Source organism: Piliocolobus tephrosceles, chromosome 5 (genome assembly GCF_002776525.5).
Source record: "Piliocolobus tephrosceles isolate RC106 chromosome 5, ASM277652v3, whole genome shotgun sequence".
Taxonomy (NCBI): domain Eukaryota; kingdom Metazoa; phylum Chordata; class Mammalia; order Primates; family Cercopithecidae; genus Piliocolobus; species Piliocolobus tephrosceles.
Window position 1 is genome coordinate 162,055,251 of NC_045438.1, and position 27,601 is coordinate 162,082,851.

Genomic DNA, 27,601 nt, shown 5'->3' on the forward strand with positions numbered 1-27,601 from the left:
AAAGAAAGAAAGAAAGAAAGAAAGAAAGAAAGAAAGAAAGAAAGAAAGAAAAGAAAGAAAGAAAAGAGGAAGGGAAGGGAAGGGAAAGGAAAGCAAAGGAAAGGAAAGGAAGGGAAAGGAAAAGGAAAAGAAAGGAAAGGGAAAGGGAAGGGAAGGAAAATTTTAGGAGGAAAATTTTCTTTTCTTTCTCTCTAATTTTTGAACATGCACTAAAATGATTTTCAGAGAAAATAAAGTGTGATTTTCTAATATGCATGGCACTATTAAAGATGTTTACTCATGTTCCTTGGGGCTAGGCATCCCATTCCTGCAGGAAGTCTTGTGGTTAGGCGGTGGCTGTGGCTCTGGGATGATTCAGGAATGCAGACCATGCCTTGTTTGCAGAGGAGGGACACGTTGCTCTCACTGGATGCATGGTCACAACTGTCTGGGTGACCTGTCTGTGGGAGGGCGGACCCCTCCTGCCAAGCCACAGTAGCAGCCGACCTGCAGGCAAAAGCATTCCTTTGTAAAGGAGACCCTCCCAGACCCTCTGACCAAAAGGGAGGGGTGGAAACTTCCTGGCACTGCAGGGTCCCTTGCCTGGTACTCCCAGTAACGGGGGCGGGGGGGAGGGGGGGCGGCGGCAGAACTAGGGGTGGGGATGGGGAGGAGAAGCAGGAATGAGAAATTGGGAGTCAGAGGGGTAAGTGGGAGAGAAGGAGGCACCTGCCGGGATAACAAGCCAGGATGAAGTAAATAGAAAATCCTCAGAGCTCCCTTGCTGGGCTCCAGCTGTGGAGAAGGGGGAGGAGAAAACCCTGTGGGACAGGGGAGGAGGGTGAGGGCTCCTCTTGGGAAGTTATTTAAGAGCCAACTGTCTAGTCTTTCCGGAGTCCGTTTGAGGAAGTCCCCGAGGCGCACAGAGCAAGCCCACGCGAGGGCACCTCTGGAGGGGAGTGCCTGCAGGTAAGCTGCCGTCCCTGCACCCTAAGAGCCAGGGGCCCGCTGCGTCTGCCTCCTGCACCTCGGTTTCCTGGGTGAACCCGCAAGCGGCTTGCTCTGGGCCCTGTGGCGCCGGTCACAGGCAGTCCCACTTGCCCAATCCTGGCTTCCCGCCCCCAGCTCCGCACCTGCCCAGCCCAGCTTCTGAGCGGGACTTCTCTCAGGCTCTCCACGGAGCTCTCCTGAAGCCGTTGCTTGCTTGGAAGGCCACCAAATGGGGATGGGGGAGTCGGGGGTGCTTCCCCGAGGGACAAGCCCCCTTTCCTCAGGGGAGCAGATTATGGAGCTGGAACACAAAAGGTGAGGGGAGTGGGACCAAGTGAGCACAGCCCGCCCGGCATCGCCTTCCTCCATCCCAATTTGGAGCTGAACTTTAGCCACTTCTCCTTAGACACGCCCAGAAGCGAGGACTCCTGCCCGCCCCACGCATTCACCCAGTCAGGCGTGCACCTGGGGCAACCCACTTCTTCCCCTTAGCAGTGTGTCTTCCAACACTGTTCTGCACCCCTAGCCATGCCACAGCCTACCTTTGGTATTTCCCACCAGAGGATGGCTCTCTCCAGCCTTCTCCCTATCATTAACCCTTTTTCTGTCTTCTCCCTCCCTTCCCCCCTCAGCTCACCAATGACTGTAAATATGTTTATCTATACTTAGGGGTACCTATTCACACCTCATGCAGTCAAACACTCCTGTCTCCTTCTCAGACCAAACACCTTAGGCGTGGTTGTCTTTTCTCTAGCATGTTGTTAGTGTTCCACATGTCTCTGGAACCATCTCTCTACTCTGGTGGCCTCTACAATGGGGACTCTTCATCTCTTGGGGGTGTGCCTGGTTTTTGAAAATAGCCAAGTCGCCAGGAGTCATGACTGGGTAATCCAGGGGATCAAGGGGGAACCTTCATTGGGCCCAGAAACAAAGTCCCCCTTCATTTGGTCAGTTGGTCAACAAGTACTTACTGGTCACTGACCTTCAGGTGTGTGTTGTTTAAACTGGCTCAGTGCTTGCACAAGCTCCAAAGGAAGGGGAAGCAGGCTTGGGGCATGGGAAATGTTGGCAACCCTGACTTCCTAAGCCTATTGATAGCCCTGTTTAAAATTGCATGCCCAACCTCTCCACCTCCTTCTCCTCCTCCATGTGGTTCTGTTTCCAAAGCAGTTCCTACCTCCTCAGACCCCTAACTGGGTTTACTTATGGCTCTTGTTGGGCTCCACCCTAACCCTACCAGACTATAATCTGTCAGAGCAAAAATTCTGTTTTGTTCTCTGATGTATGCCATGTACCTAGATCACAGCCTGGCATGTTGTAGGCCCTCAATAAATATTGGTTGAATTAAATTGCAAATGTGAATGCTTTGGAAGACAACATTTATCTGGACATGGTTGTGTGAGTTTATTCTTAAAAGTGACTTATAATCTCATAAATCTCTATGAAATGAACATAGATACAGCACATGCATATGGCAGGAAAGATTTCCTGCAAAGATGCTGCTGTAGGATTATGGAAGGTAGGGGAATCCGGGTCTCCACAAATCTTTTAATTTTTATATTTATGTAAATAAACCCCTTTTCTTCTGCTTTCCATATGTTTTGACACACACAAAATCTCCCCAAGATCCTTGGGGAACTGTATTCCATCATTTTTCTAATCATTGCTGCCACTTCTCAGTTTTTATTTATGCAAACTGCAAAATGTGTTGCTCAACTGCTATCACACAGATATGTCTGTTGCTCTATTTTGGAATCCTTGTCTCAAATGTTACTCACTTTCCATGCCGTTTCTGTTGTCTTTTTTTTTGTTTGTTTGTTTGTTTGTTTCTGAAGGACCTTGTAAAGTTAAGAATGTCAGAAACATCCAGAGTCGCCTTTGGAGGCAGGAGAGCGGTTCCACCCAATAACTCTAATGCAGCGGAAGATGACTTGCCCACACTGGAGCCTCAGGGCGTGGTGCCCCGGGGCGTCAACCTGCAAGGTAAGAGCATACGCCCCCTCCCCACCACTCCGGGTCCAGGCACAGCTGGGCCCTGGCCCCTCTTCCCTGCAGGTAAACATCCTCTGTCTACACTGGGGTTCCCACAAAAGGAAGGCTGCTGTCAATCTCTGGTTTTATAAAGGAAGGAAGCAAAAGCTTTCTTTTAAGTGATGAAAGCACCAGAGACCCAGAGCCTTGTCCCAGTTCTGCCACTTACTGACCTTGTAACCTCAGGGAAGTTGCTTTGTCTTTCTGCCACTCAACTATTTCCTGTACAAAACCAGAGTGCTGGATTAGCTAGGGCCTCTTCCAGCCCTACTGCTCAATGCTGTAGAGAATTTTCTCTAGCTGGAATATTCCACTTCCAAAATATTGTGGCTGTTTTGATTGTCTGGCTTGCACCTCCTTCCTTCTCCCTCCTCCCTTTTCCATCCATTGCTGTGAATATCAGAGCCGGGGAGAAGTGCCAGACTCTGACAGTAATAGAGATAGAAGCCCTCTATTTCTCTCCAGAGCAGCCTGGTGAGCTGGCAAGGCAAGCTGCTTCCCCAGCCTCTTGCCTCTGCCTGATCCCTAGAAACCTGCTCTGGGTACAGCAGCCAGCAGTTGACCTCCTCTCAGCCCTGTCAGCGGTGACAAGGCCCAGGTGCCAGCACTGGTTTGGTGATACAGACATCATTCCCCTGGGCCACAGCAGGGACATTCAGACTCATGTCCCCAAGTGGCATAGCATTCATGCAACAACATCCAATTTTACTCCTAAGGGTGTTCCGTGCTGAGTTTCACTGGGCATAAAACATCCATTTGCTGGGATAGGTGAGTATGGTCATGCTGGAGCTGTGTGGTTGATTCCCCTCGTTGGAAGGAGACCAATGCCTGAAAGCCCAGACTGATGCATCGCTCCATATAGAAAAGGGAAAGGAGAAGTACAGTTTATTCAGCAAGCCAGACACCTGCCCAGGTGTTGTGGACTGGTGTCACTGTGTTACTATCACACTAGATGATTTGATATCAAATAGTGAAATCAGGGAGGCATCCAGTACATCCAAGTTTGGGAAAAGAGGTTCACAGAACAGAAGAGCATCTTCAGTCAGGTGGTAGAGTTTGAGGGACTAAGATGAACTTGTAGTTCTGAAGTCTCTCTCCCAGCTGGGTGCCACTCTTTAAAACCCAACCATGACAGCCACAGAACTGGGTTTAGGAGAACTTGCTAATCAACAAGTCCTCATCCTCATGTTATAGGTTAGGAAATAGAGGCTGAAGGTAAGCAGTTGATATTCACTCCTTGCCCAGTCTATGAGTCTTTTTCTTTAAGAATGCCAATAAAATTGAAAAGCCTACAGACATCAAATTATTAAGCAGGTTGCCTTTGTGTATTCCATCTTCTAGCAAAATTCCCCTGTGGCACAGAAGACTCTGGGCCCCTGGAAAGCGGGTGCAGGCACTGGGAGAAGTGAGCAGTAAGAACTGAGGAGTAATGACACAGCTGCCCTTGCCACATGAGGAGTCAGGACACAGCCACGCTTGCCAGGATTGGTGGGGAAAAATGGGGACCTCTACAAAGGCAGTACAGGGAAGCAGAGAGCAGAGGCAGAAAACCTGGCTTCCTGCTCCACATCTGCCCCTTCTTGCTCATTCTGGGAAAGTCATAAAGGTGCCCAAGCCTCAGTTTCTCCATCAGCAAAATGGAAGCAATGCCTACTTCACAGATTGTCATGAGCATCTAGTGAGCAGTGTCTATGATCATGTCTGAGCCATAGCACATGACCAATAAGTGTTCATTGACTGGGAACGTGCAACTTATCATACCCCAGCAAGGTTAGGAAAACACTCCAAGGAATACTTGTTCCTATGGGGAATATGTACAACCTGTAGCCCCCATAAATCTGACATCTGAACAAAATGCTGCTAGTAAGACATAAAAACTGTCAGAGAATATGTGCAGGTAGGCCAATTAAGAAAAAAAAAAATCTGGGATTACTGCTTTTGTTGATTTCTGGAGGCAGAGGTGGGGAGCAGCATAACTGAACTATTCTGAAAAATTAGTCATTATTTATTTTGCAGTCATATGTGTCTACAACCCAAGTGACATTCTGGGATATCCATTAGAGGCACTGGCATAAGAGTATGAATGTCCGGTGACTGTAGAATGAATGAACAAACAGTCAATCACTTGTGAATTGAATGACTCAGATCTAGTGCCATTATAATTTATTATTAATAACGAGCTCCAGATTTCATACATATGCATTCATTTAATATTTTTCACACAGACAAGATAAGTGTTACATGCTCTGGGGATATGGTTTCTGAAGCCCAGAATCATGACAGCAAGTCCCAGACGAGGACAGGAAATAAACCTGTCCACACACACATATACTAGCACACAAACCATCGGAACAAGGAGGTCTATCTCCTGGTTACCCTTTGCATTTCAGATTTATGTTTAATTGTTCTAAAAGCAGGTTTTCTGGCTTTATATATCAAGTTTTCTCCCTAAGGGACGAAATTTGCTAAGCGACTAAACCTTGGAAAGCATAGTCGTTCATTTTCAAAATGCTATCTTCATGCAGTTCACTCAGTAGCCACTAGTGGCCTCTAAGAAGCCTTGTATCCGTGGTCACCAAATCTACGGATGATGACTTTGGCTCCGGAAACACCAGCCCCAAGTGAAACTCTTGTCTCCATTTTTTTCAGTGGCCACTCTTCCCATTAGCAAGCTGCTCTTGTAATATTGACTGAGAAATGCAGAGAGGCAAGAAGAGGAAGCGGGGGGAAATGGCTAGTTTTTCATTTCTAATAGTTCTGTAGCAGAGAGTCCTGCCCATCATTGTGTGTGATATATACAATGTTATAAGGTATACTGAGTGTATATAGTACCCTTAAGTCATAGCTTTGGTAACATTTGGTTAAGAATGATTTTAGTAAAGTCTATATTTTAAAATGTATAAACTCAGGTAAGTTTCCTCTCATGCACACCATGATATTCAAGAAAAAAATGAAATATTTGAGGTGGGCACTGAAATCCCAGAGGTGGGACCAGCCAGTCAGTGGTAGCGTTTGACATCCTTGCATGATTTTAGGCATCCTTAATGTCACCCTTTGAATTCAGCTGTAGCCAGGAAAGGTACTGAGACGATCTCCTGAGATTTGGATTTGTATCAGTTTCTAATAGACCACTCTGCAGGCTTAGTTGGTGTTTCTGAAAAATCTCTCCACTGCCTGCCTGGTCTGAAAGGTTATGTGTAGCTGGAAATGTAACATTCCAGAAGAAATCTTATGTTGTTGGTCTGGTTTGGCTTTATATTGTTAACAATAGGTGACCATCTGTAGCAGCAATTGGAATCATTTGACAGTTCTAATGTATTGAGTTAAAACTGGAAAGCAAGCCTGGCTCTATGAAAAAATTAAACGTAGGTAGGTTCTAGTAGTTTTTCAGGTGAATGGGGTCTTATACCTTCCTGAGAATCTCCTCCATCCCACCACTCCTTGTCAGAATTAAATCAACCAATTAATGATAAGCCTCCTCTTTGTGCAATCTCTGGATTAAAGGTTACTGAGAGACGTAGAGGCATTCAGTGTATGACTGAGAAATGCTATTGTCCAGCAGCAGTTCCTCCTTTCACTGAGTTCCTGGAAAAATATACACTTGTTTTCACATATGTGTCAGGAGCTGCTTCAGGTTCTCCCTGAGGACATAAAGTTGAGTCAGTCAGTCCCTGGCCTCAAAAACCTGTCAGTGTAGAGACAAAACAAATAAAAGATCATTGCAATTCAGTGTAATAAAGACTGTGACTGTGATTTATGCAAATTTCAGTGAAATAACAGAAATCAATGTCTAGTGGTGTGGTGGAGTGGGGAAGAGGATGAGGAGGGCTTCCTGATGCAAGGATATTGGAGCTGGGACTTAGAGGATGAGTAGGAGTGTTCCTGACAGGCGAGCACATGGAAAAGTGATTGCAGTAGAGGGAACAGTATGTGCCAAGTGAGGAGTGACTAAAAGACGAAAGAGAAGATGCAAGCCTGGGAAAATACGGCAGGTATCACACCATAACAAGGCCTTGGGGATCTTGCTTTCCTCCTGCAGATAATGGGGGACTTGAGAAGGATTCTAATTAGCAGAAATACATAATCAGAATTATGCTTTACAAAGTGGTAAGGAGGGCTGGGCACTGTGGCTCTTGCCTGTAATCCCAGGACTTTGGGAGGCCAAGGTGGGCAGATCACCAGGTCAGGAATTCGAGACCAGCCTGGTCAACGTGGTGAAACCCTGTCTCTTCTAAAAATACAAAAATTAGCTGGGTGTGGTGGTGGGTGCCTGTAATCCCAGCTACTTGGGAGGCTGAGGCAGGAGAATCACTTGAATCTGGGAGGCGGAGACTGCAGTGAGCCAAGTTTGTGCCATTGCACTCCAGCCTAGGCAATAAGACCAAGACTCCGTTTCAAAAAAAAAAAAAAGTGTAAGGAGAAAATGGGGAACAGGAGATACATTTGGACACTCCAGGCTAGAAGAGGAAGAGGAATAGACCAGAGGGATTTTAGCCCCTGCAGGTATGGGGCTCATTTCTCTTGTTCCAGCTTCCTCTGAGCACCTGAGCAATGCTTCAATGTTATAGGGTCCAGGACGTATTAATAGCAACACTTTATAAATTAAGCGACTTAAGAAAATGTTTTTAGTCATTCTAATTAAGGACAGGTTAAAATTGTGGGCACCCAAAAGAAATGTGAGAAAGAGGTCTTTTTCCTGTTTGTTTTTTTTTTAAATACATAAACAAACCAGTTTCTCTTGGATAGCATTTATGCTTATAGTTTAGTAATAATATTACCAAAAACTGCATGGAGAATTCAGTTCACCAGGGAATTCCTAGAATATAAACCTAAACATTTAACTTATCTCAAGATCCCATCTGTGACAGGTATAATCATTCTCTGAAGAATATTTTACGATCTAGGGAGACAATAATTTACATTTTTTCATATTAGAGAAAGAGTAGGAGGACAGGGAGGCAGTTGCTTCTCCGGAGATTTTTTTCTTTTCTTTTACAGTTCATTATCCAGTATGTTTGGAATTAGGCTAAATTGTGTTAGGTAGACATTTTGAAAGCTGTCACTTTGAAAGAGCGAGCTGCCAAGTTTCTAGCTACAGTATCTCAAAAAAAAAAAAAAAAAAAAAAAAAAGGCGGCTTAGCAATGAGCCGTTCCATTTTGCCAGGAACTAGGTTTGGACAGGGGAAGCAAATTCATTTCCTGTTTGTGGCAAATGGAGCCTGGATGATGATAAGGCTTTTTCCATCTAAACTGTCTTGTTAAGCCAATAAACAAAGCAAGAATCAATATGCTAGGTTAATCAATGCTCGCTAGAACACACTCCATGGCAAGGGACATTTCCTAGGCAAAATGGACAATGGAATGGACTATGATATTTTTATGTCTATGTTCATATTTTGTGACAGTCATCTTCTGAGTCTGTGTTACTATCAGCTGTTATAAGAACCAAATACTTGGTTGACTTGTGTGTGGTTGACTCATGGGCAATGAAATAAATTCTGTTTAATTGGTGGTATTGAGGACCTCACCTCTATTCCCAATACTTTGGACAACCCATTAAGCTTCCTCATGTCTTTTCTATTTGACTACAGTCAAGAACATTATTCCTTTAAACTCTCAACCTCTCTGTGTAGCTTTTAATCTTTCACTTTTTAGCCCAGTTTTATTTTTTATGAAATGTCTTTCTTTGTTTAAATCATTTCAAGATGGACATTTTTTTTCTTTTTTTTTGAGACGGAGTCCTGCTCTGTCGCCAGGTTGGAGTGCAGTGGCACCATCTCGGCTCACTGCAACCTCGGACTCACAGATTCAAGTAATACTCCTGCGTCAGCCTCCTGAGTAGCTGGGACTGCAGCGCACACCGCCACACCCAGCTAACTTTTGTATCTTTTTTCAGTAGAGACTGGGTTTCACCATATTGGCCAAGATGGTCTCCATCTCTTGACCTCGTGATCCGCCCACGTCAGCCTTCCAAAGTACTGGAATTATAGGCATGAGCCACCGCGCCCAGTCCCCAAGACGGACTTTTAAGAGATGACACAGGAAAGTTTTACATATCACTGCCTTAGTTTTTCCCACTTATAGTACCACCGTGATTTTATGTTTTTCCTGAGGCATTGACTTGTTAAAGTGATATTGCAACAGAGAATCAAAAGGTCACCAAGAAAAAGTAACATGTTAAAAAACATCATGCTTAAAATTAAATGTCAAAAATATACCAATATAGATGATATAATTTAAAACAATTGATATTATCAGCTGTCATAAGAACCAAATACTTGGTTGACCTGTGGATGGCTGACTCATGGGCAATGAAATAAATTTTGTTTTATACATATAACTTTACATATACATAACTTTATATATATGTATATCTAAAGTTTGCTTATACATAACATATACACATATATAATATAAAATATTGTTTGTAATATATAAACAATATATTATATATGTAAATAATATATAAAAATTATATATTATATAAGTAAACAATATATTTTTAAAAACCAAACTCATGGATTTATAGTTTTTGCATAGTGAAAACAAACAAATATATATAAACATATATATGTATTTGTTTGCTTATATCTATTATAGATAAAAAATATATAATATTTAAAGATATAAATAATATATAATATATAAACAAAATATGTATTCGTAATATATTATTTGTTTATATCTATTATATAATATAAACATATGTAATATATAATATATAAACAATATGTAAGTATAAACAATATATATTTATATATTATATATAAAGAAATATATATTTGTGATATATATTTTGTTTGTTTTCACTATGAAAAAACTATAAACCTGTGAGTTGGGGTTTTATCTTTTTTTTTTTTTTGACTTAAGTTTTCTATTCTCGAAGGCATTAATCAGCACCCTTTTTCTCAGCCTTTGGTACACAGTACAAGCAGGCTAGAAAGACAGTATTTTATTCCAATGGGAAACGAAACTGCTGATCTGGTGGTCTTATGTTACAGATTCCCACATCATACCTTCGACTATATAAACATGTCCTGAAGGTAGCATATTTTGAGAATAAAGTGGTAAATGACATTTAAAGGACACTGATGATTAATCCTACAGTAAATGAGATAATTTATTTTGAAATGATCAACTCTAAGCTCCGAATTTCAGGTAAAAGGTGTTCAGATGAAAGGAGGCACATCTGCTGTGGCATTTTTGCCCATTGCCCCAGGCACTATAGCAAGATAATTAAGACATGGTCCAGTCTTCAAGGGGATTACAATCCCACGGCTAAAAAGTCACCTATATAAAGATAATACAAAGAAATTAATTACAATACTTTAAAAAAAAAAAAAAAGACAGAGGTTTCCTGAGAATCAAGAGGAGAAAAGCTTTCTATTTACCTGTGGAAATTCAAAGCAAGCCTGTCTGCTCAGAAGACAAGGAGTATAAAAGGGCATGGTTCCCTGGGAAGGTTGGAAGGCCACTGCTAAAAAGCTTCCCAGGGACCTTCTTTACCTTGTGACTTCCATGGCTCAGATTCCAGCCTCCCACCATGCCTTCTCAGATGCCTGACTTCTTAATGATTGGTCCTAAGGGCCCATCCAAATGCTCTGTGCTATTATGATTATTATTGCCATCAAGTTCTGAGCATTTACCATGTACTGGGCCCTATGATAGAGCACTCCGTGCATTTTCTCATTTAATCCTCCCACCAACTTCATTTTGCAGATGAGAAAACTGAGGCACAGGACATTTATATAACTTACCAAGGTCACAAAGACAGTAAGTGAGAGTTGGGATTTGGGTTCAGGCAGCCTGGCTCCACAGTTTATGCTGTTACTAAGCTCTTCTACTTCTCTTAATGATAATAATAATAATAATAACAAACATTCATTAAGAATGTACTAGGTGTCAGCCACTCTCTAAGATAGGTACTTCATTCCCATATTAAAGATAAGAAAACTGAGGCTCAGAGAGATTAAATAACTTTTCCGAGGCTGCACAATTAGTAAGTAGTAAAGCATTTCCAAAAACATATTCTGAAAAATGCAGATCTCCAAAGAAAAAAGTTTCCATAGTCATTTAAGTTTGGAAACCATTGCCCCTCTCGGATATCTGTGGTGTACATCAGCATATTAAAATCTCACATGAATGCTTCAGTAAAGAATCCTGATCAGCTTTGGTTAGGCCAGCATTTTCCACACTGGTTAACCATGGAGCTCTAATTCTTCCACTACCTGTCAATATTCCATAAAACTAGCACTAACCAGTCTCACTAGACATGAACCAGGTACACTAGGCTAGGATGTAAAGCTGGAAAGCCAGATTTTCATGTGCAATGAGAACTAGGATGGATAAGACGTTACCAATGATACCAAAGAAATGCTTGGAGATTTCTCCCTCTCCAACTTCACTTTGCCTTGTAGGCATAGCTGCTTGGGAAGCTAAGGCAGGACTCATTTCAGGGGCACATTATCATGCCAGGAGGGAGGGTACGAATAGAGAAGGCAAATCCAGGAGTACCAGAGGAGCAGTGCCTTGAACCTCTACATGCAAGCTAAACTCAAATGGCCCCTCACCCAGAACACAGCAACAGCTTCTTAACTGGGTTCATCTTCCAGCATTGCCCCTTCCAACCCCTTTTCTTCTCTGCCACCAGAAGCAGTTTAAATATATATATATATATATATATAAGTCTAATCATGTCAGTTTGCTGTTTCAGATTGTTCTTTGGATCCACCATGCAATTAAACTCCTTCACATGGTCTCCAAGGCTTGCGTGACGAGCAGGCTTCTCCTTATTCTTCCACCGTGGCTCCCACTAGTACATTTCAGCCAACCATCATCTTTCAACTTCTTAAGCAACTACGCACTCTCTTTGCCTCAGTCTTCAGGTATCCTTCTTTCTCCGCCTGAAGCATTCCTCTCCATCTCCCTTTCCACATGGACAACTGACCCCTCTTTTGACCACTGCTTATGTCTCACTTTCTTTAGAGAACTTCCTTATTTTCCACCCCGTAAATGTGGGTTAGGAGCTCCTCCCTGATACTCCCCTCAGTACTCTTTACTTCCTTTGTCAGAGATGTCTGACACTGTGTCATAATTATCTGTCCACCTTTTAGCATTTACTGCTGTGCGTTTACTTAGCTAGTAGTTATTAGACAGTTACCTAATCAACATTTATACCCATGTCTTGAGTGGCAACATAAAATAGCACACTTACAACATTCCCATATGACAAGAAGCTAGGGAGAATATTAAATGTATTAAATGCATACTTAAGGGTTAAAATTATCTTAAGAGCATGGGACAGTGAACCAAACTCAATAAGAAGAAATTTAACACATGCAAAGTCTTAACATCGAACTAAACAGAAGAAAACAATTGCACAAATAAATATAGCCAAATAGTAGCAACATGAGTGGGTGACTTGTAGGGGCCTCAACTGAATTTTGATCCACTGTTGCTAGAAATAACATTAGAATGTGTTTTAAGGGAGGCTGAGGCAGGTGGATTACCTGAGGTCAGGAGTTCGAGACCAGCCTGACAAATATGGTGAAATCCCATCTCTACTAAAAAAAAAAAAAAAGTTAGCCAGGTGTGGTGGTGTGAGCCTGCAGTCTCAGCAACTTGAGAGGCTGAAACATGAGAACTGCTTGAACCCAGGAGGCAGAAGTTGCAGTAAGCCGAAACTGCACCACTGAACTCTAGCCTGAGCAACAGAGCAGGACTCTGTCTCAAAAAAAAAAAAAAAAAAAAAAAAAGAATGTGTTTTAACAGTTTTGTTATCAGATGCATAATATAAATCAATAGTGAATTAAGAGTATCCGAGACACTAATAATATCTTGAGCTGAAATAATAGAAATACACTATTTATTTTAAAAGATGTAATGGTCTCTCTCTTTTTTTTTTTTTTTTTTTTTTTACAGAAAAACCACAACTAGAGTAATGTACTTAATTCCAGAAAACAACACTTCAAAAGAGAAATTGACAAAATGGAAACTATTTCCAAACAGAGTATTGGATAAAAGTTCTAGAAATAACTTCTTAAAAACAGTTAAATAGTCTGGGTGCGATGGCTCATGCTTGTAATCCCAACACTTTGGGAAGCCGAGTGGGCGGATCATCTGAGGTCAGGAGTTCAAGACCAGCCTGGCCAACATGGTGAAACCCCGTCTCTACCAAATTAAAAAAAAATACAAAAATTAGTGGGGCATGGTGGCGAGTGCCTGCAGTCCCAGCTACTCAGGAGGATGAGGCAGGGAGAACTGCTTGAACCCAGGAGGTGGAGGTTGCAGTGAGCTGAGATCATGCCACTGCACTACAGTCTGGGCAATGGAGCAGGACTCTGTCTCAAACAAACAAACAAACAGTTAAATAAATGAAGAATGTTTTACTCAAGAAAAACACCCTATGAGCAGTCTTTAAATACCTAGAGAGTGCCAGATAAAATGAATAAGAGGACTTATTCTATATTTATCCAGAAGTCAGAACGAGGACCTGTGGTTAGAAAAATTACAAGGAAGCAGATGTCAGTTTATCTTAAGAGAAGTTTTCAAATAATTAGAGTTGTTTAAAAATGGACTGTTTGCCCAATGAAATAATGAGTTCTTTGTTCAAATGGAAGCTGGAAGCCCAAGTAGTAGGGCTCTCATGAAAATGTTTCATACACGATATGGTAGTTTTACCAGATGGCTGAGAAAATGCTATTGCTGTTCTGTGAGATTCCGTAAGGATGTAATATCAGTATATTCCTTCCATTGGTACTGGTAAGTGGAGAACTGATGAAACCCATTTCTAAGGACTTTTTTAGCTATTTAAAAAAAAAAATTTTTTTTTTTTAAGACGCTGTGCTAAGAAAGAGGACCAGAGGAGTTGACTGCTAGGCTCCTTTTCAACAGGGACATTTGTGCTTCTCCAGCTCATTCTTGGGCTGGTTTATCACTGGGGATTGTGGCCTTAATAAGACCAGAGAACTCAGGAGAATAACAGCTTGGAATAGAGAGGTCTAGAGAATTAAACATCTTTAGCTCACAGCATAATGGAAAGAAAGTGCCCTTCAGGGGAACGTGTACTACAACAGGGTTCTGAGATGAGGTAAAAATAAAACTGCATCCTGCACTTTCTACTTGCTGTAATGCTGCAGTCAGAGTAACCCATGGAGCACCATGCCCTGTGAAATGGCTGTCACAGTTTAGGGGCAGTGAGCCACAGTAAGCCTAGGACCCACTATGTGCCAGGTACAGGGCCAGACCCATTGCATCGTTATCCCATTGAGCCTTCATAGACGTTCTAGGGTATTAGTATCTTCATTTTAAAATAAGAAAAATCAGATTCTGAAAGGTAAAGTACCTTCACAAAGGAATTTTGAGACCTGAGATTCAAACTCAGGATTGCCTGAATTTTGAATTGCTCAGTAGTGTTTCAGGGATTCCTGGGCTTTACGACCGAAGAGAATCTTAAAGAGCCCAAATTGTTGATTTTGACTACGGAACACAATGGAGTCCAAAGGGACTGGGCATCCTGCACAGGATTTACGTGTAAAGGTAAAGGAAGCCATTAGAGTATGTCAGGAGATGCCCCAGTATGGGTACAAGCTCAGCAGCTGTGTTTTCTGTGCACACGGTGCTTATAGCCATGAGGGCAAATCATGCATCAGGCAGGGCCAGAGAGGGGGAGGGCAAGAGGCCAGGGCACCCCTGCTGACCCTTCTACCTTCCCACCCCACCTTCTCCCCAATAACCCTTTACGACGCCAAATGCACATGTAGAAACCAGTCTCTAGACTAGATCTTGTAAAGTACAGTGAGGACAGGGAGGTAGGATGACTCCCTCTTTCATCTATGATCATTCGCAGAGGGGAAGGGGAAAAGGGCAGGAGGAGAGCTGACTTTCACGTGTAATACCCTTTGCTAAATGCCTGCATACGTGTCATCTCATGCCGTCTCCTGTCACAGTCCTGTAAGATGTGGAACATGTTAGGCTATGAAATTAATATTAGTGTCTCCATTCTATGATGAAGGAATGAATTTAAGTCACACATACAAAGTTAGACAACTAAGAAACATATGATTGGCATTTACACTCCTGATGCCACAAATCAAAAGAAAAACCTGTGAATGTCGGCATCAGACAGTCCAGGTTTTGACTTTTGAACTGAGGATAGTTTCTGTGTAACTGAAAACAATCACATTTATCTCATGGAAATGTTAGTGTCCTTCTCCAGACCTGCCCCCTCTCTTTCCTGCATTTGAGGGCTGAGATCTACTTTCAGAATTACAGAGGGAGGGGGCATTTGACCCTTCTTGAGGTAAAAGGAGAATTTTGGATTAATGGTTAACTTTGTCCTTCAAATGTCCCCTTGAGGCTTTGTCAGATTTGATTCCTTCCTTTGGAAAGATAAGAAAATTGAAGTGGCTATTCCCTGCTTCTGCCTGGTTAGTCACAGAGTGAGGCAGTGACATGATGGGAAGCTCCTAACATAACGAAAACCAGCGTGAGACTGAGAACCTGAAGACTTCAACTCTGGCCCTAGCTTCTCTGTATTTGGATCTCCCAGACAGGCATCCATCTATCCCACAGTGAGTGCCTTGTGGACTGAAATGAGATCAAAGGTGGAGACAGCTTTAAAAAGCTCTCTTCAAAAACAAGAATGTCACAAGAGGCTGACTCTCGAGACAGTGTTCCCCCTACCCCCGCCTCCTACGCTCCTACAGAGTTTCATTCAGCAGACCTTGCTACCTGCCTTCTTCAGGAAAAAAATCTTGTTTTTGAGTTTGTGTTTAAACGAAAGTTAGTTGATTGTTTTCTTTAATTGTTTTTCTTGTTCATAGAGTTTCTTAACGTCACGAGCATTCACCTATTCAAGGAGAGATGGGACACGAACAAGGTGGACCACCACACTGACAAGTACGAAAACAACAAGCTGATTGTCCGCAGAGGGCAGCCTTTCTACATCCAGATTGACTTCAATCGTCCATATGACCCCAGACGGGATCTCTTCAGGGTGGAATACGTCATTGGTGAGTGCCACGTGCAAGCCCCAGTCTTGACACCACAGGTTGCACTGTAGAGAGAGGTAGGTACAGGCACAGTTGTGTGATTTCCTAGTGTCATATGTCAACAGTGGCGGGAGCTGGAATGACATCCAGCCCCTGAATCATCCTGAGCTCTAAGACTGGTCTGTGTAGTGCCAAAGATTAATAACGTGGGCCCACCAAAAGGGAAAATCTCATATAAATAAAAGTAAGTAAAACTGGTATAAAGTGTCGCTTAACTAAATTATTCTTCCTTAAGCAAATGGTTTTAGCGTCCTATGGTTGTAACTTTTATCTCCATGATTTAATTGGTCTCATGTGCTGAAAATGTTTGTAACTCTTAGCATACAACCCATGTGTGCATTCCCAAAGTTGGTTCTGCTCTGATCTAGTCCCATGGGATGGCCCATGAAAAGTGGATAGTCCAATAAAGTTCACTAAACACTTTGTACTTTAATCACCTTTTTTTTTTTTTTTTTTTTTGACACAGAGTCTTGCTCTGTTACCCAGGCTGGAACAGTGGTGCGATCTCAGCTCACTGCAACCTCCACCCCTGGGTTCAAGTGATTCTGGTGCCTCAGCCTCCAGAGTAGCTGGAACCACAGGTGCAGTGCACGCCACCACGCCCAGCTAATTTGATGTATTTTTGGTAGAGGCGGAGTTTCACTATGTTGTCCAGGCTGGTCTCCCACTCCTGACCTCAAGTTATCCTCCCACCTCAGCCTCCCAAAGTGCTGGGATTGCAGGCATGAGACACTACGTCCAGCCTTTAATCTCCTCTTGAAAATTAACAATGCACATTAGCTTCAAAGGTTTGGGGAAGGACCACTTAACTTTGGTCTGGTGCTTCTTAAATTAATTTGATCATGGAACCCTTTTCTTAAGTTATAGCTATTAACATTTGACACATTTTGGTAAACATTTCTATAGGAATTTATAAGATTATCAAGGAAATACACACACAGAGAAGCAAGGGTGGCACAACATAGGAAATCTGCCCATATAATCCTATGCACAAATTAAAGGAAAAAATTAGGCAATTGAATCAGTAGTCACTGAAAAGTACATGATAAAATTCAGCATCCAGTTTAAGAAAAAGAGTTTAAGGGGAAAAATTTAGGAAAAAAAACCAAACACCTCAATGATAATAAAGATTGTTTACATCAAAACAACAACTTTTGATATCCTAAGTGGAAAAAAGTTAACAAATTTCATTATAATCAGAAATTAGAAAGAAATGCCTGTTATCACCATTCCCTTTTTAAAAAGAATTGCTGTAAAAGTTTTAGTAAATGAACAATGTAAGAGATATATCTGCTATAAATGCTGGAAACTAAGAAGAAAAGCTGTATATTTGCTAATACTATGATTGTGTATATAGAAAACCAACAGAATGAAGGGAAAAAAGCACTGTATTAATAAAACTTTGTAAGTTGGCTAGATAGAAGATAAATATATAAAAGTCAGTAACTTTTATCTTCTCCAGCACTAAGCACCAGAAATAGACATAAAAAAATTTTCACATGACTAAAACTATAAAATATAGGACTAAAAACCTGAACACACAACCTATATAAACCAGCTATTAAATCTTAATAAAAACATGAGATACCAATGAAGAGTCAAAGATGTTCTTGAGTGGGAAGTCTTTCTTACACATTTTTAGTCTCCCAAGGTGTTGGTCAAAGAATACAAAATTTCAGTTAGATAGAAGGAATGAGTTTTAGTGATCTATTCCACAGCATGGTGACTGTGGACTATAACTATATTATTATATTAACTATAACTATATATATAATATATAATGTATATTTATATATTATATATACATATGTACTATATATACATTATATTAACTATAACTATATTATTATAGTTAATAATGTATATTTCCAAATTACTAAAAGTAGATTTTAAATATTCTCACCACAAAGAAATATCATGTGAAGGAATCAATATATTAATTAGCTTGAATTAATCAATCCACAATGTATATTTTGATCAAAACATCACATCCCAAAACCCCATAAACATATACAATTATGATTGTCAATTTTTAGAAGCCTCCCAAAATTAATGTGTAAATTTAATGCATTCCCAATTAGAATCCCAACGGAGTTTTGAGTTGTTTTTGGCTTTGGTTTAGTTTTTTTGGACTTGTATAAAATAATCTTGAAGTTCATTTGAAATAATAATTACCTGGTGATAACCAAGGAAATCATACAAACAAACAATAAGAGTATTTTATATTGGAAGCAGCTATCAGAACATACTATGAAAAATATTTAGTAGGACACAATAGAGAATCCAGAAATGGATTTCAGTATATGACTTAATATGATTGTTGGTTTCATGAAGAAAAGCATATGAGATTTTGTTTGTTTGCTTGTTTGTTTTTAAATAAATGATGCTGGAATAACTGGCTCTCCAACTGGAAGAAAATTTAAAAATTGACCCTCATCTTTTATCCCATATACAGTAGCAAATTTCAGTTGGAATGAGTATTAACATAAAAAAAAAAAGACAGTTTTTTGAGGAAATTTAACAGACTTAACTAAAGATTGGAAACTCTGACACTGCAGAAGAAAACAAAAACCACGTACAGTTATGTGCCACGTAGCAACACTTCAGTCAATGACAGATCATGTACAGGTGATCTTATGAGATTATAATGGAGCTGAAAAAGTCCTATCACCTCGTGATGTCATAGCTATCATACTATAATAGTGTGATTACTTATTTTTTTAAAATGTAGTATAGCCTAAGTTTGTAGTGTTTATAAAGTCCACAGTAGCATGCAGTAATGACCTACCTTCACGTTCACTCACCCCTCACCCAGGGCTACTTCCGGTCCTGCAGGCTCCATTCATAGTAAGTGTCCTATGCAGATGTACCATTTTTTTACATTTTATACTGAATTTTTACTGTACTTTTTCTATGTTTTTATGTTTACATATAAATGTTTCTATGTTTATATGTAAGTACTTAACCATTGAGTTACAATTGCCTGCGGTGCTGTATTCAGTACAGTAAAACACACTACGAGTTTGTAGCCTAACAATAGGCTCTGTCATACAGAGGTGTGTAGTGGGCTGTACCATCTTTGTTTCTATGATGTTCACACATGACAAAATCGCCTGCCTAACAACATATTGTATCCCATGCGTGACAACAAATATGCGTTTGAAACTCTGAACCGCAGTTCTGCTGCAATTATGAGGGAATTTTTATCTCCATCTCTGAAGTTAAGTATTTAGGGTGGGGAGAAGAGGAGAGGGAAGCTTCAGCTCTGAATTGGACTTGTCTGAGGTTTGAGACACTCTCATAAGCCATTCAGTAAATAATTATGATAATGGAAGTCTTAGAAACACTGGTAAGATGAATGTCTTAGATTGGACTACTAGGAAACAAGCTCTGAGAAGAAGACTTATGCACACAAAGTTTACTGGGGAGATCTCTCAAGATCAACATCTGCAAGGGAGTGAAGGAATCAGTGTTGGGCAGAGGGAGGAGTTGAACCGCAGTGCAGACAGGGGCCCCGTGGATCTCAAGGTGAGCTCTAGCTATGGGTTGGATCTTCAGAGTTGTCTCGCCTTGAGCCAGGGGTATGGGCCTTTTATACCTTTTATACCTTGACTGGGGTTGTAGTCTTGGTGTAATTGGTTCTCTATGGCTGAGGGCAGCCCCTGAAAGCAACTAAATGAATGAGAATTGTTAGTCACCAACACTCCCAACAATGGGAAATGTCCAGGCAGCACACCACAGCATCCACTACAGTGAACATTTTAAGTCCTCTTTTCTTTTTTACATAAGAAATATTATTACTTTTGTTCCCTCAAAAAAAAAGAGGGGGGGAAAGTATAGCCAATTTGACTTTGAGATAAAATCTTTACAATTTTTAAACAACATGTATTTTAAACCTTTCAGAGCCCATGATGTGTACATTCAGAGTTAAGCTATATTCTAGTATGTATGGGCCAGTATAGGCCACATATATTTGAAGATTTTTCTATTATAGGCCACACACATTTGAAGATTTTCCATTGCCCAACCTGTTGTAGATACAAGCAAGGCAAATGACAAAATTCCACACTCTACTATTTAGTGTAGAAATTAAGCACACTTCCAAGGGCCTTGAAGGAACCACGGTAGAGGATTTATCTTGATCAGAGTCCTTTCCGCATCTCATGTCATTCAGGAAGTTACATGATAGCCTCAGCTCCATTGCTTCCATATTCTAAGACTGGAGAAAAAAGAACATTGCTGGGGAAATAATTCTCTTAAAATTCAGTGCCTGTTTCAATAGGACTGCATAAAGCCAAGGAAATTAGATTTTAAGGGTAATTGCTATAATGAGAAGAGACGAGTATAGAATGTGAACTAGAAATGAAATTAAGTGCAAGGGTTTCTATGTACAGGTGCACCTCAATTTCCAGAAACTCAGAATGTAAAAATGATGGTTTAAAAAACAGAAAAAGAATATAATTTCTATTCATTTTTAAATATCTGGCAACACTGTTTCAAGAGAAGATCCATTTTAGCTAACGTTTTACAATCAGCTAGATGTCTAAGCATTTGAGATGTCACTTACTGTTAACAGTGAACCAAACCTTAACATAAATTTAAAAAAAAAAACAGAAAAGAGAATAAATACTTTGTTAAAAATAAAGGGCACTTAAAGGAATCTCTACCAGTACATCTTTAAGAGTATTTATAACAAGAGACTTACCAACAAAGATTAACTTACTTACTCACTATGTTAGTCAGGGTTTTCTTGAGGGACAGAACTAATAGGCTATATATATGTGTATGTGTGTGTATATATGTGTGTGTGTACATATATGTGTGTGTGTGTATATATAGTGTGTGTGTATATATGTGTGTGTGTACATATATGTGTGTGTGTGTATATATAGTGTGTGTGTATATATGTGTGTGTGTACATATGTGTGTGTATATATGTGTGTGTACATGTGTGTGTGTATATATGTGTGTGTGTGTATATATACTGTGTGTGTATATATGTGTGTGTACATGTGTGTGTGTGTGTATATATATGTGTGTGTGTATACATATAAAGGGGACTTTATTTAAGTATTAACTTACACGATCACCAGATCCCACAATAAGCTGTTGGCAAGCTGAGGAGCAACGAGAGCCAGTGCAGGTTCCAAAACTGAAAAACTTGGAGTCTGATGTTCAAGGGCAGGAAACGTCCAGCATGGGAGAAAGATGTAGGCTGGGAGGCTAGGCCCGTCTCTCCTTTTCAAGTTTTTCTGCCTGCTTTGTATTCACTGGAAGCTGATTAGTTTGTGCCCACAAGACAAAAGGTGGATCTGCCTTCCCTGGCCCACTGACTCAAATGTTAATCTCTTTTGGCAACACCTAGGATTAATACTTTGTATCCTTCCCTCCCATCAAGTTGACACTCAGTATTAACCATCACACTCACTATATACTTCTAAAAAAAATTATTTTAGGTTCAGGGGTACATGTGCAGGTTTGTTATATAAGTAAAAACAGAGCTGTTTCATAACGTGAGTTATTATTATATTAAAAGTACTGAAAAAATAGCTTTGCACTTAATTGCTTCCAATTTGCATTCAGTTCTTTGTTGCGGCTGCTTTCTCATTCCCTGTGCCTGTATAGATGAGCTGAGATGTGTTAGTCCACTGGAGTTTCCCCATGTTGCTGTTCTCGGAACCTAGATCATGGGATTTATTTACGTGATTCTGCCTTCTAACCAATTTCCTTCCCGCCCTCCCTCCCTTCCTTCTTTCCTTCTTCCTTCTTACTTTTTAAATATTTAAATAAATAGGGTCTCTTGGATGGTGTGCTGGACTCTGGGTAGACAAGGTGCACAGGAGAGCTACTGCCTTACCTGGCCAGGCCTTGATGAGCTGTGCTGCAGGGGTTCTTTGTGCTTTGATCACTGCGTTCATTAGTTGTTGGCACAGCTAGCTCTATGAGTTAGGTGGGAGGTGTTAATGAATCTGAGGAGGTGGGTGTGGCTGAAAAATGTCCCAGGAGCCTGCAGGGTCTTCTCTCTCTCTCTCATCTCTGAGCCTGCAGCCATGACAAATCATGAAAGGCAAGGAGGAGAGTGCTAATCACAGGTTTTACTAACCTGTGGCTGAGGCTGTGAAAGCTTGAGAACAGCTTGTGGTGTTAATTTGCTGTTACTTTGACATGGGCCCCTGCTTTTTTGATACCCAGTTGAGGCAGAAATCCCAAGCTGTATTTCTCACCAGCTCTCCCCCTCAAAATAGCAGAGATTTCACTCCCCGAGGAGCCCTCCCAAGTGACAATAGGGTCCATGAGCAAGTTTCTTTCTCCCCGGGGTTCAACCACGGGAACCTGGGGGTGTCCAGGTCAGCACTTTGGAGATTCTCCTGACCTTTCCCTCAATTCTGTGATGGCCCCCACAGATTCAAGCTTCACATTTCTGGTTACAGCAGAAAGATGAGGAAAAGGATGGCATTAGCAAGACCTACCCCACTTATCAGGAAAACAAAAGCTTTCCCAGGCACTTCTGGCATCCATTTATGTCTCATTTGCTACCCTTCGCTGTAAGGGAAGCTGTGAAAGTATTCCCTTTTTCCAGTCTCTTCAGAGGAGAGGGCCGGGGGAGAGCTGAAAGTGGGTGCCAGTGGATCCGCAGTCATGTGTGCTGGGCATCCCCCTAGCTGGGCCATCCTGTGAATATAAAAGTGCAGTCCTAATGCCGACAGCACTGAGGTGGGTTGTTCATCACCCACTCAAGGATTTCTAGGACTGGGTCAGTTGCACATGTTCTGCATCACAAAACCCATAAAACATGGAAATGTCATCAGCAGCACTTTAATATCTTTATTTCACTTATTTCTTGAGTAGTGTTTATCGAAAGCCAGCTGGAGTATTGGATGCTGATGTGTTTTCAGGGTGGGAGTGACGTGGATGCTTCTCATTTGAGATAGCTTGCTCTAGCCCACTTCAAGGAATCGGGGCAATTCAAGACTGGAGAGGAGATGATCAGAGCAGAGGATGAGAGCCTGGGTTACGGCTGCAGTTGTAGACATGGACAGGAGTGATAGGGTTTGAGAAATATTTAGGAGGACTTGTGTTGGGTAGTCTGTGAGGGGTGAAAGGGAGGAGGGTCAAGGTCAACTTCCAGGTGGCTGGCTTATGTGACTATGATGACAGATGCTAGCACTTCCAAATGAGATAAAGAATGCCTGGAATTTCAGAGGGAAAAAATCAAGTGTGGAAAATGATAATGGTGATAGTAGCTTCATTGATAACTCACTGGCATTGGTGCTGTCCAGAGGTGCTGTGTGCCTCCCATCTAATTGTTCAAGCAGCCTTCTGGGCATTGGACTATGGCCATCTCCATTTTTCCCATGAGATAAGGATTGAAAAGATTAAGTAATTTACCCCAGGTCACACCTGGAAAGTGTGTTGGGACCTCAATTCAGACCCAAGCAGCCTCTTCTACTTACAATGCTTACTACCTTCACCAAGGGAGCCTCCACCAAGGAGATGGTGGAGGTACGAATGCGGTTTTCTTTGAATTGGTGAGTGTGAATTACTTGAGGGACTTTCAGGTAAGCCTGTCCAATAGATAATATGAGTCTGAAGCTTAGGTAGGAGGTTTGGGCTGGACAGGTGATAATTTGGATATCATACACACGTGGGCAAGCTCACTCAGAAAAAGGTAAATCAAGCCAGCAGTGGACTGAGGCTTAAGCCCTGGGGAAAACAACTTCTAAGGCATCCATTCAGAAACTAGAGCCCTTGGAGGAGACAAAGACCAAATGAGCAGATAAACAGAAGGAAAATAAGGGGAATGCAGTGTCACTAAATCCAGGAGAGTTGCATGTTTTAAGAGGAAAGCATGACCAATGTTATTAAATATAACTAGGAGATACAGTGAGATAGGAATTTCCCACTGGAGTCAATAGTTAGTGGGACACTGGTTGAACTCGGGGAGATTCCAAATTTTAATGGTCTAAAAGTCAAGGAGATGTGAAGAAATTGATGTAGTCAATTTGGATGAATCTTTAAAGAAATTTGAAGGAGAGGAAAAGAAAATTTGGATAGTAGCTAGAGAGGAATGCGGGTGAGAGGAGGGGTGTTTTGATTTTGGTATTTGTTTCAGGATTGGAGGGACTGCAAGATGTAGCAGGCAGAGAGGAAAGAAGAATTCTGAAGATTCAGGAGGGACTGGAGGAGAATCCTGGAGGAGGTAGAAGCATAGAGGACAGAGGCATGGGTGAGGGGCTGAGTAGGAAGAAAAGCCCCTCATCTTCCAAGGTTGTCGAGAAAGAGGTGAGGGAGAGTATGACTGCCGTAGGTGGAGAAGTATGAACTAAGTCTCATACCTGACAGTCTCAAGTTATTTAAAGACGTAGGTGGTGAGCAGGTGCTGCAGGGTCTTGGCGGGCAGAGGAGTACCCTTCTATCTGAAACACATCATCCATATCCTTTAAGACTATGTCTTCCCATGGATTTTTGTTTCAGAAAGTCCAGGTAAAATCATCATGCTGATGTGTGATTTTCACATACATAACATAGTTTCTCTATTGAGAAATGTCTTGCCCCAAATTATGCAGCTTGTAACATACAGAGAACTATTTCTTAGCCTATACTCTTTCAACTATTTTATGCTGCATTTTGGTGAAAATAGACAGCCTATTTCATCATTTTGAAGCAACATTTATATAGAATGTCATTTCAGACTTTTGCTCCTATGGGTTTCTGCATTGATGATCAACGTGTTTATTTTTAAGCATCTCTGTGAAGTGACTAATAATGGCATCTAAGAAAGTAGGACAGTGTTTCCCAGAGTGTGTTCTCTATGAACACCTGTCATGTGAGATGCTCCTCGGGGAGAAAAAAGTTCCATCGTCAAATACATTTGTATCATGCTGTGTTTTGTGTCTCTTCTCATAGAGGCCCAAGGCACATTCATATATAAAAGGCTGTGAGTAGACAAGCAGCCAAAAAATGAATCTTGTTTAGCCCAACAATTCCCAAAATTGTTCTACTATAAACACTATCCTAACACATTTTTATTTTTATAATACCATCTAATAAAGTGCAGAACTCATTCCAGGAAATGCTGGACTATAGATGCATATTACCTCTACTCCATAGAACACTGAGGCAAGTGGACAGCAGATCTTGAATATATTTGTAGTCTATGTGTTGTGATAACTTTATATCCATTTTTTTTCTTTTTGACACTTAAGATTTTGTGCAAACATTGAAATAACTATCAATTTGGCATTCATTTTTAGTAACTTTTCAAAAATAATTGTTAAGAGTATGTTCTTATATTTATTTCTCAGATATTTATTTGGCTTCTTTTAAGCGTAAAGCCTGTTTATTTTCTTTTTGAATATGCTTATTAAACTCTTATTGAATACTTTGTATGTGCAAAGCATCATATTGGGATTAGAGTAGTAAGATACATTCATCCCTTGCCTCCAGAGTATTTGTTGTCCAGAGGGGACAGTCTGAGTAGGAAAGGCTGTGTTCAGTGCCAGCCTTTTGAACAAAATGCTTAGAAGCCACTTTGGAGGGAGTGACTGATGGCAAGAATAGTTGAAAGAATCCCCCAGAAAGTGCTGTTTGAGGTGGGTCTCAAAAAATGAATAGAAATTGACCCAGGGGAATGGAAAATGTATACATTCTAAAAAAAAAAATAGAAAAGTTCAGTGGAGCATGACATTTTGGAAGCACACTGATGTCTCTGTATGACTTGATAAGAAGTTTAGATGTAATTCTATAAACAGCCAGAAGCCTCTGTAGTAACATTTTAGATAGAGTATTAATATCTGATTTTTTCCTACTTTTTAGATTACTATAGCAGAAGTGTGGAAGATAAATGGGAGGACCAAGATTTTGTCAGGGACATTAGTAAGAGACTCAAGGGGGAAAAAATCTCACTAAGTAATAGGATAAATGGATGCTGCATGAGTGTGCATGATTTTTCCCCTCCTTTTTCCCCCCAGAGGAACTTATCTTTACTTCTATAACTAGAGGTAGTAAAATGTGTGTGTGTGTGTGTGTGTGTGTGTGTGTGTGTGTGTGCACAGTAAAATGAGACTCACCTGTAGTGAAGTAACACTCTGTGGTCTGAGGACTAACAATGTGCCCCAGTGGCTGGCCCTCTGCCGTCTGTAGGTCATGCCAGGGATGACAGCTCATGTGATAAAAGGGCTAAATGAAGCCCTTTTGGTGGAGAAGGAGGGGGCTTGGACTCAGGCAGTGCCCAGCAAGAACCTGACCTCCACCATGGATAGCAGTGACAGAATCACTTTACCCCACCCCCTAACATGTTACTGTTTCCTTACCTGAAAATAGGGACCATAATATTTATTTTAAACAGCCATTTATGGGTTAAAGGAGATCATGTATAGGAAACCACATTTTTATTCTCACAATAAACCAGGAGGCAGGGAAGGTCAAAATAAAACTTATTAAAAATATGGAAACCAATGTTCACAGGGATTAAGTGACACACCCCAGGTTGTGGGCAAAGGATCTGAGCAAACGTTTCTCAAAAGAAGACACCAAAATGGCCAATAGGCTTATGCAAAAATGCTCAACACCTCTAATCATCAGGGAAATGCAAATTAAAACCACAATGAGGTGCCACCTCATACCTGTTAGAATGGTTACTACCAAAGAGAATGATAACAAGCCTTGGCAAGAATGCAGGGAATAGAGAACCCTATACACTAATGGTGGGAATGTGAATTAATGCGGCTATTTTGGAAAGTTGTGTGGCGGCTCCTCACAAAACTAGCAATAGAACTACCATGTGATTCAGCAATCCCACTTCTGGGTACGTATCTAAAGAAAATTGAAATCAGTATGTTGAAAAGGTGTATGTAGTCTCATGTTCATTTCACTGTTACTCACAATAACCAAGAAATGCAAGTAACCTAACCAATGGATAAAGAGAATGTGGTATATAGAAACAATGGAGTACTATACAGCCCTTAAAGAAGGAAGATTCTACCTTCTCAACAAGCATAGAACTGGAGAGCACTATGCTAACTGAAATGAGCCAGGCACAGAAAGACGAATACTGTATGATCCCATTTATACGTGAAATCTGAAAAAGTCAGTCTCACAGAAACAGAGTAGAAAGTTGGTTACCAGAGGCTGGGGCTTGGGGGCAAAGAATGAGGAAAGAGAAGATGTTGATCAATGGGTACAAAGTCTCAGTTAGACTGAAAGAAAAAGTTTTAGTGATCTACTGCACGGCTTGGTGACCACAGTTTAAAATAATATATTGTATATTTCAAAATTGCTAAAAGAATAGATTTTTAATGTCTTCACCACAGTTGCCTTTCTTTTTTCAATGTACAGAGAAAAGAAAGGTAACTATGTGAGGTAATAAGCACGTTAATTAGCTGATTGAATCTTTCTACAATGTATACATAGATCAAAACTTCACTTTATATCCCAATAAATTCCCCGTAAGTGATTGTCTACATCTACACATGCACAAAGAAAATGCTTCCAAAAGCAAATAGGAGGGCACTGCTCTTATGTCTTTTGTTTCCTGATGGCAAAGACAA

The 27,601-nt window shown here is 40.9% G+C and overlaps 1 protein-coding gene across 1 annotated transcript in view; it reads left to right on the forward strand.

Moving 5' to 3' along the window:
• The first annotated feature begins 703 nt into the window (after nucleotides 1-703).
• The window catches only part of F13A1 (coagulation factor XIII A chain), a 170,215-nt gene continuing 143,317 nt past the window's right edge, over nucleotides 704-27,601 (forward strand). Inside the window, exons 1-3 of the mRNA XM_023221138.2 lie at nucleotides 704-948; nucleotides 2,805-2,952; nucleotides 15,825-16,013. Coding sequence (XP_023076906.1) covers nucleotides 2,823-2,952; nucleotides 15,825-16,013 — 319 coding nt within the window. The 5' untranslated portion in view covers nucleotides 704-948; nucleotides 2,805-2,822. The remainder of the gene's footprint in view (nucleotides 949-2,804; nucleotides 2,953-15,824; nucleotides 16,014-27,601) is intronic.